Source organism: Dasypus novemcinctus, chromosome 6 (assembly GCF_030445035.2).
Source record: "Dasypus novemcinctus isolate mDasNov1 chromosome 6, mDasNov1.1.hap2, whole genome shotgun sequence".
In the NCBI taxonomy this organism is placed as follows: Eukaryota; Metazoa; Chordata; class Mammalia; order Cingulata; family Dasypodidae; genus Dasypus; species Dasypus novemcinctus.
In genome coordinates this window covers 23,838,061-23,854,531 of record NC_080678.1, presented here as the reverse complement: position 1 = coordinate 23,854,531, position 16,471 = coordinate 23,838,061, and the positions used below count along the sequence as shown (strand labels likewise).

General features: G+C 52.1%; 1 protein-coding gene across 3 annotated transcripts in view; it reads left to right on the top strand.

Annotated features, from left to right (window-relative positions):
- VWA2 (von Willebrand factor A domain containing 2) overlaps nucleotides 1–16,409 on the top strand; it is a 54,841-nt gene extending 38,432 nt beyond the window's left edge. For 2 of the 3 annotated variants that reach the window (XM_004459887.5, XM_012525689.4), the window contains exons 9-14: nucleotides 2,312–2,367; nucleotides 4,501–4,608; nucleotides 5,895–6,470; nucleotides 9,327–9,878; nucleotides 10,999–11,124; nucleotides 13,798–16,409. In XM_004459887.5, coding sequence (XP_004459944.2) covers nucleotides 2,312–2,367; nucleotides 4,501–4,608; nucleotides 5,895–6,470; nucleotides 9,327–9,878; nucleotides 10,999–11,124; nucleotides 13,798–13,880 — 1,501 coding nt within the window. In that variant the 3' untranslated portion in view covers nucleotides 13,881–16,409. The remainder of the gene's footprint in view (nucleotides 1–2,311; nucleotides 2,368–4,500; nucleotides 4,609–5,894; nucleotides 6,471–9,326; nucleotides 9,879–10,998; nucleotides 11,125–13,797) is intronic. The other variant, XM_004459886.4, reaches the window with a different exon arrangement.
- Nucleotides 16,410–16,471: the final 62 nt, after the last annotated feature.

The following is a 16,471-nucleotide window of genomic DNA, read 5'->3' as shown; positions in this document are numbered from 1 at the left end:
CGAAATGAGCCATGAGCTCGGAGCATGGTCCACGGCCACTGAAATGAGCCACGAGCTCAGAGCACAGTCCACGGTAATCGAAATGAGCGGGCAGAGGAACGCGAGAGGACTGGGCCTGTGGGGGTCCAAAGGCTGGAGGGGCAGTGCCCGCAGGCCATGCCAGGGACCTCGAGGGGCTCTTCAGAACCTATGCTTTCCTTCCTCATTGGCCACCCACAAGGCGCTCATGGTACAGACGAGAGCTGGGACCAGGTGATCAGCGACTGCCCTGAGGCGTCCTGGGCCCTGGGCAGGAGCCTCTTCTCCTGGAGACATCCTGGAAAAGGGGATGCTTGAGTGGAGCCTGGGAAGACGGGGGAACCCAGCAGTGGGGGTGGGCATTCCGAGCCAGTGAATGACAGCCCAGAGGCGGGCGCTGCTTGGCAGAGGTGGGTACTTTGTGGTTTCAAGCTCAGGCGTTAGGCTGCTGAGCTTCTAATCCCAGTGTCACCACTAATGAGCTCTGAACCTCCCACAGCCTGTTTCTTCCTGGACAAAGGAAGAAGAGAACAATACCTATCTTACAGGGCTGCCGAGAGCGCCACAGGGGTTAACGTGTGGAAGGACCTCGAGTCCAGCTGGGAGAATGCTGGCTGCAGAGGCAGCTCTTAATCAATTCCCTCATTCCAGAAATACTCACTGAGGGCCTCCTGTGCCCCGGCTCTGTCCTAGGTCCCGGGGGCAGTGCGACTGTCTCAGAAACAAATCTGCTCTCACAGGCTGCCTTTCCAGTGGAGGCGAGGCAGGCAGGAAACAAAATGAATACAAAGCTATTCGGCGCTGATAAGTGCTAGGAGAAAAATCACACAGGAATTTGGTACTGGGTGGTGTAGGTGGGTGGTTGGGGTAGCGCTTCAGTTTTAAGGAAGAGTCCAGGGCAGGCCTTGCCAAGAATGCGTTTGACTCCAGCCCTGGGGGGAGGTGAGGGCGTGGGCCCTGCACCCATCCCAGTAGAAGCCTGCTGGGTGAGGAGAGGGTGGGCCCTCTGGAGCCTTCTGTGCTAGGACTTGTGCTTTTATGAGGTCATTAGAATTAGACACTAGAGGGGAAGATTTTTCTTTAATGAGCTGGCAGCTTGGTACACTTTTTATGCCAACAACTCCTTGAGTTCTTAATTCACTTGGCTTTTATCCTAAGTGGATGTTTTATCCCAGAGTGGTCCCTGCCCTAGAGACGAGCCCAGTTCGCCTGCCCCTGGGGTGGGCAGCCTGGGATGGGGTTGGAAGAAGCCCTCTTTGGAGAACTTTGTCAAAGCCCCGAGAGGAGGGTCTGCTTAGGGCAGGCCATCCCTGAGCTGCTGCTGACCAAGAGGTGGGCAGGGAACCTCTCCTGCTGCCCCAGGGTCCTTCGCCCAGAGTCTCGGGGGGCGGGAGGTACGAGGCTCAGAGGCCGGGGTGGTGGGCTTTCGAGTCCAGGGTAGGGGTTTGGATCCCAGATCTGCTGCCTTCTTGTAACCATGTGACTTTGGGCAACTTAACCCTCGGAACCCTTTTCTCATCTATAAGATGGAGATAACTGTCTTTGCAGGTAGCTGTGGAGACTCTGGAACGACGGAAATGACTGGCATGTGCAAGCCACCCTAGGAATGGTGACTGTTGCTTTAGCACCCAAATGGACCTTAAAAATCAGCAGGTTTGGTGGTTGGCAAATCCTCTTGAGCTCTAGGGCCTTCTGTGGACGTTTGTTATACAGGCCAGATAGAAGTAGTGCATTTTGGATGGAGCGGTGGCTGTGGCACTGGGCAGGGCTGGCACCTGGCCACTCAGTCCCCTTCTCTCTGGACCCAGGGATCTGAAGAATGTGGTTGAAAACTACAGCTGGAAGTATTGTATAAAGAGGGAACTGAAGACCAGCGAAGAAAAGTAACTTGTCTGGGGTCACAGCCAGAAACCAGTTGTCTAATTCCCACTATGCCCCCTTCCCTGGTGCATTGTGCAGGCCCCAGAAAATAATTCACCATAGAAAGCTGTTTTCAGTCTGGAGTTTTGATCATAGGCTTCTCTAACTTCTAATGTGGTGGCTGGCTTACGTTAGTTTCTGTTGTTGTTTTTTTTAAATGCCTCAAGATAGTTTGAGACACTCCCTAAATATGTGCAGACAGAAGTTGGAATTGAATCAAGAAAGAAAATAAGCAGGTCCTTCCTGAAGGGTTCCTCTTGCCCCCCTTCCACACTGAGTTCTTGTATCAGCTTTTAGTATGAACAGCGCCTTCTGGATTTCTGCCCTCGCCTTAAACCTCTGATCTCTACCATCTTCTTTCCTTTGATTGTAGCTGGAGGAGAGTGTTCCACACCCACCCGGCCACCTGCCACAGGACCACCTGCCCAGGTACGACCTGCCTCAGGTTTGCCAGCTCTCCCTGGGCCAGGCTGGGTTTGTAAAGGGGCACTTACAGTCCTGGAAGGAGGGCAAGGCTAGGACTGGCTCCAGGAGGGATGGACGGGGCATTTGACTCCATCTTGGAGGCAGAAGAATGTGCTGGTGCTGTACTCACTCCTCACTTGCCCACTGGTATTTGTCCCTAAAAACAGAGTGGGGGCTTTGGAATGTCTCCCCCTAAGCAGTGCCCCTGGCGTGATGAGAAGAAGCAAAGGGCACGGACTGAGCCCAGCTTTGTAGGCAAAAGACCTCAAATCCAGTGCAGAACTCAGAGAGTTACCTGAGCCTTGGTTTCCTCCTCTGTAAAACAGGGTAATGCTTGTGCCGGGCCTGGAATCCCCAGTTTCCTGCTCTACAGGATAGGGGGTGTCACGCAGGGGAGCCTAGGGAGGATTTAATAAGATAGTCCCCTCGGAAGAGCGCTGTCGCCTCTGAAGTTACGGACACAGGGCTTGCCAGCATCAGTACGCAGCGCTCAGCGTCCCTCCTGCCCCTCCTGCCCCACAGGCCATGCTCCTGGGCTCTGGGTCCCCCCGGAGGCCTAGTGCATGGGCGTCCCAGGCAAGCAGGGCGGCGCTGGCCCCCGGGGCTCGGTGAAGCCCTCAGCATCCCTTTTCAAGGTTTTCAAGTTCCGTCCTCTCTGGCCTCTGAAGTACAGGAGATGCTGAAAGTGGGACTGTTTCTGCTCCAAGATGAACATTTGAGGAGCTCTGCTTTGGGAGCCACAGCGACTTGGGTTTGAGTCCCAGCTCTTCCCAACCAGCTGACTGGCAGCGCATGACTCCTCTGTACCGACCTTCATCATTCTCATCCATACTTTTTTTTAATATTTTTTGCAGTACCCGCCGCCTAGGGCTGTTGTGACATTGAAATGAGATCTCGCATGTGTAACAGGGCTTGGGAAACAGCAAATGCTCCGTTAGGGCCGCTGTGACCGGCGCTGCTGCTGTTGACGAGCCCCTCACCCCCACCCCAGTTTCCGTGATATTCCAGCCAACAAGACGGGCCTCGGTGCCCCGGGTCAGCCTCGATCATTTCCACCTTTGTAAAGCATAGTCTTTAATTGTAGTGAGGTGACTACCAAATAGCATGTTAGTATTTTTTAAGCAGAAAGGACAGAAACCATCAATCCCAGTAATAGCCACACTTAGCAGCTTGTCAGTCCCTTTGAAAACATGTGCCCTGAAGACATGATGACCCTGTGGGGGCTCTGCAGCCCTGGGAGGGAGGGCATGTGCAATTATCTGCATTGTGCAGGTGAGGAAATGGCTAAGTACCTCAGATATCGACTGCAGGTGTACGGGCCTGGTTTCAACACAGGCTGTGGCTTCCTGTGTAGAATATCGGCTTTGAATAGGCATTATCCATAATTTGCACTTCACATCCAAAATGAAATGTCGTACTGCCCATTGTGGAGTGTTTTCTCTGTGCCGTTGAAGCACACGGATTCATTCATTTTTGTGGACTGATTGAATCCTCATGGTAACACTATGAAATGAATCCCTCATCATCACCCTTTGGTAGATGAGGATACTGAAGCTTGGAGAGCTTAAGTGCCCTCCACAGTTAAATGGAGGAGGCCATCCTTTGCTGGGCAGACTGACTCTGGACCGGAAGCGTCACTGCTCTGTACGCGGCCCGCGGAAGCCCTTGGGAGTGGCTGCGTGTGGGACTCAGTGAGGCGCTGGCACGGCCAGCAGTGCAGCCTTCCCTGGGTCTTAGGCCTCCACGCTGCCAGCTTGATGCTCTGAGAGCGTTGTGCCTGTCGGGACTCAGGGTCCAACACTGGTCATCTGTCCTGGTGGCCCGGAGCTCCCCCAGGCCTTCTCGGCGGCCGCAAGTTATCAAAGGCATTTGCTCCCAGTGTCAGGGCAGCGAGCCCGGTGCCGTCGGCACGTCCTCACCCGGGCCCTACCCAGCCCCCCGCAGGGTCCTTCCCCCAGCCCCTCCCTCCATGCCTCCTTCCCTCTCTGCCGAAGGTGTTGCTGCTGGCTTCCTGGGGGAGGGGGCCACGTCCTGCCATCCGGCCGCCTCGGCCCTCTGTGCTGACTGCTTGGTGCTGGGTGGGCATCTCTGTGACAGGTCCCTGTGACTCGCAACCCTGCGGGAATGGAGGCACGTGTGTGTCGGAAGGGTTGGACAAGTACCACTGCATCTGCCCGCCGGCGTTTGGAGGGGAGGCTCGCTGCGGTGCGTATGCGTGAAACTTCTCAGACTACTGAACTTTGGGTAGAGCCTGGGCTCCCCTTCTCGCCTCCCACCCTCCTAAGTACTGGGTAGAAACCTCCCTTCCAGATACACCCCTGGTCTGACTTTATCCCTGGAATAAGCGATCAGGTGGTGAAGCTCTGGGTAGGACAGTGGCCCCTTTTACTGGCTTTTATTTTTTTATTTTATTTTATTTTTTTTTAAAGATTTATTTTTATTTATTTATTTCCCTCCCCTCCCCCGGTTGTCTGTTTTCTGTGTCTTTTTGCTGCGTCTTGTTTCTTGTTTCTTTGTCCGCTTCTGTTGTCGGCAGCGGCACGGGAAGTGTGGGCGGCGCCATTCCTGGGCAGGCTGCTCCCTCCTTCGCGCTGGGCGGCTCTCCTTATGGGTGCACTCCTTGCGCGTGGGGCTCCCCTACGCGGGGGACACCCTGCGTGGCGCGGCACTCCTTGCGCGCATCAGCACTGCGCATGGGCCAGCTCCACACGGGTCAAGGAGGCCCGGGGCTTGAACCGCGGGCCTCCCATGTGGTAGACGGACGCCCTAACCACTGGGCCAAAGTCCGTTTCCCTTTACTGGCTTTTAAATGACTGCTGCTGATGTCTGAGCATCTCTGAACGCATCTGGTGGCTGGAGCCAGCCTGACTCTGGGTCCCGGAAGAAGAGCAGGAACCCCCAACCCTTTGGGCTTTAAAGGTGTGAAATGAAGATTATCACAGGCTTTATGTCCTCGGGTAGTCAGGACTTGAAAATGGGAGTATGGACGTAAGGGCTTAGCAACATGCATGGCCCATAGTAGGGGATTGTTAGGTAATAACTGAAAAAAATTTTGGTGCTGGGTCAATTGGAGATCCATATGGCAAAATAAAATTGACACACCCCCCCTCACAACCTGCACAAAATCAATTCCAAGTGGATTATAGATCTAAATGTAAAAGGCAAAGCACTGGAACTTGTAGAACAAAACAATGACGATCTATAGGATCTTGAAGTAGACAAAGATTTCTCAAATGGTGCACATAAAGCACTAACTTAAAAATAGAGATTTTTAAAAAATGAGTGGTTGGCTGGGGACCCTTTCCGAGAGTCAGGAGCGAGAGCTCCCCATCTAGCTCTGTCAGTTCCTCCGAGGTGGGCACTGGCCACTGAAGCCCCTGGAGCCTCAGTGTCTGCCCACCCCCTGGGTTGGGGTGGGGCATCTCAGGTGGGGCAGGGTCTGCACGCTCCCGGTGGCCCCAGCCTGACGGTGGGTGTTGCTGTGACTCCAGCAGCCCCGAAGCTGAGCCTTGAGTGCAGAATCGACGTGCTCTTCCTGCTGGACAGCTCGGCGGGCGCCACCCCGGAGGGCTTCCTGCGGGCCAAGGCCTTTGTGAAGCGGTTTGTGCAAGCTGTGCTGAGCGAGGACTCCAGGGCCCGCGTGGGGGTGGCCCGATTCGGCCGGGAGCTGGTGGTGGCGGTGCCCGTGGGGGAGTACCAGGACGTGCCGGCCCTGGTCCGGAGCCTCGACAGCATCCCCTTCAGCGGAGGCCCCACCCTGACGGGCCATGCCTTGCGGCAGGTGGCAGAGCGCGGCTTTGGGAGCACCGCCGGGACGGGCCAGGACCGTCCCCGCAGGGTGGTCGTCCTGCTCGCCGGCGCACGCTCCCAGGATGAGGTGGCTGGTGCAGCCCGTTACGCGAAGTCCCGGGAGCTGCTGCTGCTGGGCGTGGGCAGCGAGGCTGTGCGGGCAGAGCTGGAGTTACTCACGGGCAGCCCCAAGCACGTTCTGGTCCACACAGACCCTCAGGATCTCTTCGGCCAGATCCCCACACTGCAGAGGAAGCTGTGCAGCCGGCAGCAGCCAGGTAAGGTCCTGGCCCATGTACCAGCTGTGGGCCGTGATGCCAGATCCAGCGGCCAGCTGATCAGTGGGCCGAAACCATGTGGACCAGCCACGTGGCCAGTAACTTTCAGTTTCCTTGTCTGTAAAATGGGACTAAAAATGTTTTTTTGTTTTGTTTCATAAATGAGGATTAAGATAAACGATATATAGCCTTAGTATATAGTAAGCACTCAGTAAATTTTGGCAGCTGCTTTTTAATATTATTTATTGTTACTATTAACAAGGAGCTCTGAATCTTAGCAGTCTACTAAACTGCTCTAGAGAAGTGGCTGTATAGTTTGCTAATGGGAATTTATTAGCTTACAAGCTGACAGTGCTGAGGCCATGAAAATGTCCAAATCAAGGCAAAATTAAGATGACATCTTGTTCCCGAAGACTGGCTGCTGGCGATCCTTGGTTCCTCTGCCACATGGCTTGGCACATGGCGACTCTGCTGGTCTCTTCCTTTTCTCCTGGGTTTCATTTGCTTTCTGTGGCTTTCTTTCTCCTTCTCTGAATTCCACTCTCTTATAAAGGACTCCATTAAAAGGATTAAGACCCACTCTGAACGAGGTAGGTTCTACCTTAAGATCCTACTCACCAAAAGATCCTATCGACAGCGGGTCCACAGCCACAGGAATGGACTAACTTTAAGAACATACTTTTCTTGGGTATATAGAGCTTCAGACCATCACAGTGACTTTCCAACTTCTTTAATGGCAAGCCACAGAAAGAAATGCATCCCCTGCACACCTGTGCCCACCTCCCACCCACACTTGAAATTAACATCTCATGAAATGGTACTTATCCTCTCTACCTGGGGTGCATCCTGATAGTTATCTCTTCTACTCTGTTGCACAACCCGTGGAGTTGATTTCACGACCTGCTATTGGAATGTGCTGTGCAGAACTCTGGGCAGCGCCCCTGGAGTAGATGTTCTGAAGGTGCGGGAGGCAGGGGCCCGCTGGTGGCCGCAGGTGTAGTAGCTGAAACCCAGCCTCCGCGCGGCTTCCTGATTTCTCCCTCAGAGAGGTAGGAGGAGGGAAGCTGTGTGTGGAGCCCCCTGTTAGGATTCTGGTCAAGGTGAGTGGACTTCCCTCCTGTAAGGGGGGAGCAGGGGTTGGCCTGCACACCCCCACCCGGCCCCTCCAATAGGTGGTTTTTCTCTATTAACTTTTAATTTTAGAATGGCTTTAGATTTATAGAAACATTGTTGACAGTAGGACAGAGAGTTCTCATAGCCCACACCCAGTTTTCCCTCTTTTTTTTTTTTTAAAGATTTATTTATTTCTCTCCTCTCCCCCCCCCCCCCACCCTGGTTGTCTGTTCTCTGTGTCCGTTTGCTGCGTCGTCTTTGTCTGCTTCTGTTGTCAGCGGCACAGGAATCTGTGTCTCTTTTTGTTCCGTCATTTTGCTGCGTCAGCTCTCCGTGTGTGCAGCACCATTCCTGGGCAGGCTGCGCTTTCTTTCGCGCTGGGCGGCTCTCCTTACGGGGCGCACTCCTTGCGCGTGGGGCTCCCCTACGCGGGGGGGGGGGACACCCCTGAGTGACAGGGCACTCGTGCACATCAGCACTGCGCTTGGGCCAGCTCCACACGGGTCAAGGAGGCCTGGGGTTTGAACCACGGACCTCCCATGTGGTAGATGGACGCCCTCACCACCGGGCCAAGTCCGATTCCCCAGTTTTCCCTCTTGTTAGCATCTTACATTATTAATATGGCATATTCGTCACAATTAATGAGCCAGTATTGATATGTTATTATTAACTGAAGTCCATACTTTGATCACATTTCATTGGCCTTTACCTAATGTCCTTTTCCTGTTCCAGGAACCCATAAAGGGTTGCAGTGTCATGTCCCCTGGGGCTCCTCTTGGTTGTGACACCTTCTCAGACCTTCTCCGGGCTGGATCATCACATTCTTGTACATGCTATTTAAACCCTTCAGCAACTCCCTGTTGCACCTAGAATAAGACCCAAGCTTCTTCACCTGGCTTCTGGGAGCTGCCTATGATCTGGCCCCTGCAGGCCACAGAGGCCTTTCCTTTTGCCCCACCTGCTCAGTCCTTAGCCGAAGCATCACCCCCCCAGGGAAGTCCTACCCAACCCCCCAAGTCTAAGTGCACAGCCCCATTGGTGTCTCTCAGAGCACCCCGCTCTCTTCCTCCACAGCTGTTCACAGCATTGGCAATGCTGTATTTGTTGGATGTCTGTCTCCCCGTAGACTGTCAGCCCCCTGAGGGCAGGCAGCAGCCCATTTTGTCCATATACAACTAGACTACTGCGTGGCCCATGGTGGGTGCTCAACAATGGGATGCTGAGGGTATAGGGAAGATGCTGTCAAAAAGGGACCCCAAAACTCAATGGCTTCGACACACAGGAGTTTCTTTCTCTCATATGACAGTTCAGAGGCGAGTGGGCCAGGGTTGGAGGGTGGCCTGGGCATCTCCTGGATGCCACCTCGAGGTCTGAGTCACCGTTTCTCAGCCCAGCAGGAAGGGGCGAGAGGGAAAGCAGGAGGCAGGCACCTTCCTTTCCTGAGATGTAACTTGGAAGTTGTACCTTTACTTCCAATCTCATTGGAAACTGTGATGTCTAAGTTGGGTAGAGCTTAGACGCATGGCCACACCCAGCTTCCAGGTGGCCCAGCTGGGCATCTGCTGCTCTTCTTGGGGAGGGGTGCTCTAGGAGGCAGGAGGGTGGCTTCTGCAGCAGGTGCACAGCAGCTGGCTGGCCCGGGCCTCTGCCCGTCCAGAGCAGTCCCCACTGCCCGGCCCAGGCGAGGGGCTCTGCCCGCAGACTCTGCCCACAGAGGCCCCCCTTCCTTTCTGCCCCCCGCAGGCTGCCAGGCACGGTCCCTGGACCTCGTCTTCATGCTGGATGCCTCGGCCTCGGTGGGGCCGGAGCATTTTGCTCAGATGCAGAGCTTCGTGAGGAGCTGCGCCCTCCAGTTTGATGTGAACCCTGACGTGACGCAGATCGGGCTGGTGGTGTATGGCAGCCGAGTCCAGACGGTCTTCGGGCTGGACACTCATCTCACCCGCGCTGCGGTGCTGCGGGCGATGAGCCAGGCCCCCTACCTGGGTGGGGTGGGCTCGGCCGGCACAGCCCTGCTGCACATCTACGACAGGGTGATGACCGTCCAGAAGGGCGCCCGGCCTGGTGTCCCCAAGGCCGTGGTGGTGCTCACGGGGGGGATGGGGGCAGAGGACGCAGCCATCCCTGCTCAGAAGCTGAGGACCAATGGGGTCTCCGTCTTGGCTGTAGGGGTGGGGCCAGTCCTGAGGGAGGCACTGCGGAGGCTTGCAGGTCCCCGGGACTCCCTTCTCCACGTGGCGGCCTACGGAGACCTGAGGTACCACCAGGACGCGCTCATCGAGTGGCTATGCAGGGGTGAGTAGGCCAGTCCACACCCTTCAGGGCAGCTTAAAAAGGGGGGGCTTCAGCCTGGGCCCCCAGAGGGAGAACCGCAAGCTGGAATTCCAGAGGGGGCCCTCAGCCTGGGCACCTCCGCCTGTGCCTTCATGTGCATCATAAAGAAGACAGTAGCTCCCCCCATCTATGGAGAACTTTCCGTGTGCTCAGTTCTGTGCTAAGTCCTACGCGCACACGCGCTCCGTGGGGGGCATACCCATTCCCCATTTGATGTTAAATGTGCTGAGAATTTGACTAACAGATTCCTTCTGCTCCAAGTTGAGGATTTTTTTTTTTTAAAGATTTATTTATTTATTTAATTTCCCCCCCTCCCCTGGTTGTCTGTTCTTGGTGTCCATTTGCTGGGTCTTGTTTCTTTGTCCGCTTCTGTTGTCGTCAGCGGCACGGGAAGTGTGGGCGGCACCATTCCTGGGCAGGCTGCTCTTTCTTTTCACGCTGGGCGGCTTTCCTCACGGGCACACTCCTTGCGCGTGGGGCTCCCCCACACGGGGGACACCCTTGCGTGGCAGGGCACTCCTTGCGCGCATCAGCACTGCGCATGGGCCAGCTCCACACGGGTCAAGGAGGCCTGGGGTTTGAACCGCGGACCTCCCATATGGTAGACGGACGCCCTAACCACTGGGCCAAAGTCCGTTTCCCAAGTTGAGGATTTATATACACCATTTAAACTGAGGACATGCTTGGGGTAACCACATGTCCCCAAGGCTCTAAGGATCCCAGGCTGTCTGACACCCCTCTGGGTAATGAATGAGAGGCCAGCCGGGGTCCGAGGCGTCCTCTGCTCGTGAGCCCCTTGCTGCCTTTTCAGAAGCCCATGGCGACCAGCACAGTAAACACTGCCACGTGCACAGCATTGGAGAGGCCCCGTGTGCATGTGGGGAAACTGGGGCACTCGGTCTTTTTCACCTAGCTGTGTAGAATGGAGAACCAACTGTGCTAACTTGCCACTTGAGGGCCTAGGGGACACTAAGGCAGGAGAGACACCTATTCCCGTGGCCTTGCCTCTGTCCAGGGCTGACTTAGGGTCGGGCCCCCCTGGGTCTGATCCAGGCTGGGGGGGGCATATTCTCCTTCGTAGAAGCCAAGCGGCCGGTCAGTCTCTGCAAGCCCAGCCCATGCATGAACGAGGGCAGCTGTGTCCTGCAGCGCGGGAGCTACCGCTGCGAGTGCCGAGGCGGCTGGGGGGGCCCCCACTGCGAGAGCCGTAAGTGTAGATCTGCTCTGGGTGTGTGGACTGCGTGAGGGGGTGGGGGCATGTCTCAGGCCTGCCAAACCCAGCTGAAGGTGGCTGCTGGGGCATTCATTGAGTGTAAGGAACCAGTCGTTTGCTCATTCCCTCATGAGACATTTAGTGAGTGCCTCCTACATCCCAGGTGTTGTCCTAGGAGTTGAGAACATAGCCATCAACAAAGGGACAAGTCTCTGCCCTCGGTGCTTACATTCTAGTAGGGAAGGCAGACAGTAAGCAAGATAAGTACAATACATATTAGATGGTACTCAATGCCTTCGAGAAAAGTGTCAACCAGGAGGCTCAGGTGTGTATGTGGGAAGGGTTCAAGTTTTAGGTAGGTTACCAGGGAAGGCCTCCCTGGCGAGGTTGAACTTGAGTAAGGACCCAAAGGGAGTCCAGGAACTAAGCCAGAAGGGTATCTGGGGGAAAAGCATGGTAAGCGGAGGGAAAGGCCAGTGCGAAACCCGCGAGCAGGAGTCTGCCTGAAGTGGAGTGTGCTAAGGGGAGTGGAGCAGGTGATGAGGCCAGAAAGGTAGAGGAGGCCAGCCAGGTAGAGTCTTCAGGCCACTGAGGACCCCATTCGCAGTCAGATGGGGCCACCAGAGCTCTGCCCCAGAGAGCGACAGGACCTCTGTGCTGGGGGTAGGTTCCAGGGCGCAAGGGCAAGATGACAGTTGCAGCCATCCAGGGAGCAGGTGACAATGGGGTTTGGATCAGGAAGGTGCAGAGTGGCTGGAGTCAGGGTTTGAGTTAAGGTAGAGCAGACAGGGTTTGCTGTGCAGAGATCTGGAACTCAGCTTTGGATGTAAGGTGCCCATTGGATGTCCAAATGGAGACATCAGGCAATGGGGTGTACACATCTGGAGTTCAGGGAAGGCTTGGGCCAAGATAGTGATTTGGGAATCATCAATTTACTGATCCTATATAAAGACATAGGATTAAATGCAAGCAGCTGGGAAGTAGATGTGGCTCAACTGATGGAGCATCTGTCTACCACATGGGAGGTCCAGGGTTCAAACCCAGGGCCTCCTGACCCAGGTGGCGAGCTGGCCCACGCACAGTGCTGCCATGCACAAGGAGTGCCGTGCCATGCAGGGGTGTCCCCCGCGTAGGGGAACCCTATGCGCAAGGAGTGCGCCCAGCAAGGAGAGCTGCCCCATGTGAAAAAAGTGCAGCACGCCCAGGAGTGGTGCCGTACACACGGAGAGCTGATACAGCAAGATGATGCAACAAAAAAAGAGATGCAGTTTCCCGGTGCCACCTGATAATACTGGTAGACACAGAAGAACACACAGCGAATGGATACAGAGAGCAGACAATGGCGGTGGGGGGAGGGGAGAGAAAAAAATCTTTTAAAAAAAATGCAAGCAGCTAAAACAAGACTGTCTGTAGAGAAGAGAGCTGAGCCCTGGGATACTCCCATGCTAGAGGTCAAAGTTGAAGGACCAGCGAAGGAGACAGGAATGGCTGGTGAGGTGGGAAGAAACCAGGACAATGTTATCCTGGGAGATAAATGGAAGCTAGGTTTCAGGAGAAGGGACTGATCACCTGGGCTGAACACTGCTGAGGGGTCAGGTAAGATGAGGAATGGGAATGGACCTCTGGGATTTAGCAACCGAGAAGTCATCATTGCCTTGATAGGAGTTTTGATGTAAGTGATTGGGGCTAAAGCCTCATCTTAGATGGCTCCAGAGAGAAAAATGGAGACCAGGAATACTGAGAACTCTCCAGGAGTTTTGCTGAAAAGGAAAGGAGAGATGAAGCGGATATTTCAGGAAGGAGCTTAAGGGAGCAAGAGAGGTTTTGGTTTTGCTGTTTTTAAGATGGCAGAAATAGCTGCGTGTTTGTAGGCTGATGAGAACATGGCTGCTGCAGGAAAGGGGAGAATTGCTGGGGTAGGTGAGATGTGATTGCTTTAACGCAGGGGTCCACCAACTACAGCCCACTGGCCAAATCTGACCTGCCACCTGTTTTGAAAATAGAACTTTTGTTGGGACAAAGCAGCGTCCACTGTTTTCATATCGTCCATTACGTGGCAGAGTTGAGTAGTTTTGACGGAGACCAAACGTCCTGCAAAGTCTAAAATATTAACTTTCTGGAACTTTACAGAAAGTTTGCTGAGCCCTGGACTAACATGCAGCTTGAGGGAGGCTGCAGTTAGGGACCCAGGTGATCTAGAGTGATATGTAAGAGGGCTGGGGGTAGCGTGATGGTGGGAGCCGGCAGGAGTTTCTTTTAAGTGTCCATTCAGTGATGAGGGAAGAATGGTCAGCAGTGGAGAGTGAGGATGGGGAGGGGCTGGTGGCTTGAGAGATGATGTGACGTCCCTAAGAGACGACAGAGGAGGGAGTGAAGAACAACTGCTGGGCTGTGCAAAGGGCCCGCTCGTGGTTCGTGGTCATGCATCGAAAGTTAGAGCAGCCGCAACCAGCTGCCCAGTCTGGTTGCTGCCTGGGGTTTCCAGCTACCAGCAGAGTGGCTTCCTACGGCCAGGGAGTGGGTCCGAAGGGCGCTCAGCTAGGGTCTTCTGCCAAGAGGGTTGGATTGTGGGGTAAGAGCAGGACACGCGGAGGCCTGAAGGGGCAGCTGGTTGGTTGAGAAGGGGCCTCAGGCAGGCCTGTCCTCACAGTTAATTTCTTTCCCCAGGGGTCTTGAGAGGAGATGCCCCTAAGGCACGGGGCTCCCGTCAAGTGCCTGCAGGGAGGCAGCGGGGGCCTGCTGGGCGCTGAGAGCACCAGGATGGTGGCTCTGTCACCACCCCCATTCAGGGAGCTGTTCTAGTTGCAGACAGCGCTGTTCAGGGACAATGGTAGCAGCTAATTCCACCCACTGATGATGATGACATCTATCTGTAAGTAAGTATTTATTTTCTATCCTTTGTCGCACATCTGCCATCGATAAAGGAACTGGAGACTCCAGAGAAATTTGATGGCCTATTTGAGGCTCACTTTGCCTGCAAAAAATACTAAACAGGAAGTTGTTGAGACAGCAGCCCCTGCCAGAAGGAGTTCGCCAGAGTGCAGTGTGGACCACTGAAACCATGGCACTGCAAGATGAAAAGCTGTGGACAAGAACTTGCCCAGAGAAGTCCTGAATGTATTCACGTGTAGTTTGAAAAGGGGGGCTTGAGTGACATTTGTGTCTTATTCTGGTATGTGAATCTGTGTGTGGGAGCCTTGGTAAGGGCCCAGAATGGAATCTGACCAATTAACTGGAGCTCGTTTGACTGTGGGGGAGGGGCAGGGTGTGTATCTAAAATTGGGCTGGAATCAGCATTCCCTGGGAGGGTCTTCCTCTAGAGTTCACTTAGGAGGGGCTGTTTGTGGGGTGTTTGTTGAATGCTTTCCTTTTATTGGGGCAAGAAGTTAGAATTCTTAAAATTCAACAAATATAGGACATAGAAACAGAGTTTTTGCCTTTTTAAGCATAGATTTTAGGCTGTTTAGGCTTTTGTTGATTTAAAAGTAACATTTCAAGAGATACGGTTTGTTATTTATTTAACAGGGATATATAGATACCTATATGACGAAGAGACATACTTGGAATATTTTCTCGCACACTAGGTACCTACTTCCCCCTGCAGTTTAAGCAGCATCTCTTCCCCTTGGTTGTGCTGTTTAGAGTTGGTTTTTCAGTAGAAACCTTTATAGCACTCCGATGTCAATCCATAGACTTTACCATAATTTTCATTTCTAACATAGATACTTTAACGTAATATTTTATATACAAAATTTCAAGGCTACTTTGATTTAACTACTACTCAGCTTTAAGAACTTCCAGGATTTCTGCTGCTATAAAAGTGCTTGAAGAGCCATCACCACATAATCATTGAAGATGACAAATGTTTATGTCCTAGGGATATTTTCATTTCTATTATGTTGTCCTTAACAGAAGACAACAGCAGGGTCATGCTCACCCAGCAAATACCAATCAGTGATGTCACAGAATTTATGTGGCTTTACTGTCTTTAATAGAATTTTGGCATCTTATAAGTTAGGCTCTTTGTATTGTTGAGGGATGATATTTGGACGCCTCATTTGAATTGCTTGGACTTTACAAAACAACAAGAACATTGGGCCCTGGGCTTGCATCTTAAAGGCCTTCACTGTTTCTATGTTTTGGAGCTGGCATCTCAGGCCAGATGCCACTGAATAGCTCAGACTTTTTCAGTGCCTCACTAGCAGCAGAGGAGATTACTAACTAGCCACACTGTTTCCTTTTGTCTGAAATTAGATTTAATTATATAAGTAATACATAAGGTAGTTCATAAATCTCAAGCTATTTTCTCTGGATGATCCTGATTCCAGCCACTCTGCTGAATGCTCAGGTTCTAATAGTTGTGTTTTTTGTTTTGTTTTGTTTTTTAATTTTCAGGTTTCTTTTTTAACTTTTTATTTTGAAATAATTTCAAGCTTATAGGACAATTGCAAAAATAATGCAAAACAATGTCAGCTACTAAGATTTGCCAACTTATCATTTTGCCACATTTTCTCAAAAGATATTAATAATGACTACTTTGTCTTTCCCTTTTGACATTTTATACTACTTGCTTCTATTTCTTGTTGTTCTGCATTGTCTAGGACCTCCAGAGTACTGTTAAAAAATAACGTTGATAGCGGATAATCTTCTCTGGTTCTTGATATGGGATTTAATTCACCATTAAATGTGGTAAAAGATTATCAGGTTAAGAATGCTTATTTTGTTTACCTGGATTATTAAGAGTATTTGTTACAAAATGTGGTAGATTATCCATTGGTATATTGGCAATTATTGAACCATCTTTGCACCTTTGATAAACTACTTGATCATAATCCATTATCCTTTATTTACGCTGCTGAATTTCATTTATACGTATTTAAATTTGTTTTCGTCTATATCCAAAAATGATGTGGATTTTTGGTATCAGTTATATTAGCTTTACAAAATGGAAAGTACATATTCCCCAAATTTACAAACTGCTATATTCGTAGTATTTTCTTGTAATTAAACAATCTTGTTGGTATATGTCCTTAAGCCCTCTTGAAAAGTTCTGTTATTTAATATTGCTAGCTTTTGGTTTTGTTACTTTTTAAACACATTTATGCTATGACATTCCTTAATGATTACTCAGGCCACCTCCAAGTATTTTTCTTTTCTCAAAGAATTAGTTAGGAGCATGTTTAAATTCTAAGAGTATTGATTGCCCATCTTTAGTAGATGTTTCTTGTGTATTTGGTACAATTGTTAAATATGCTATTAAAATCTTCTTTCCAGCTTTACCCCTGAAGCCTCCTGCTAGGGTTTTAAATTGTAGTTCTGCCAGTTTTTGCTGCACATATTC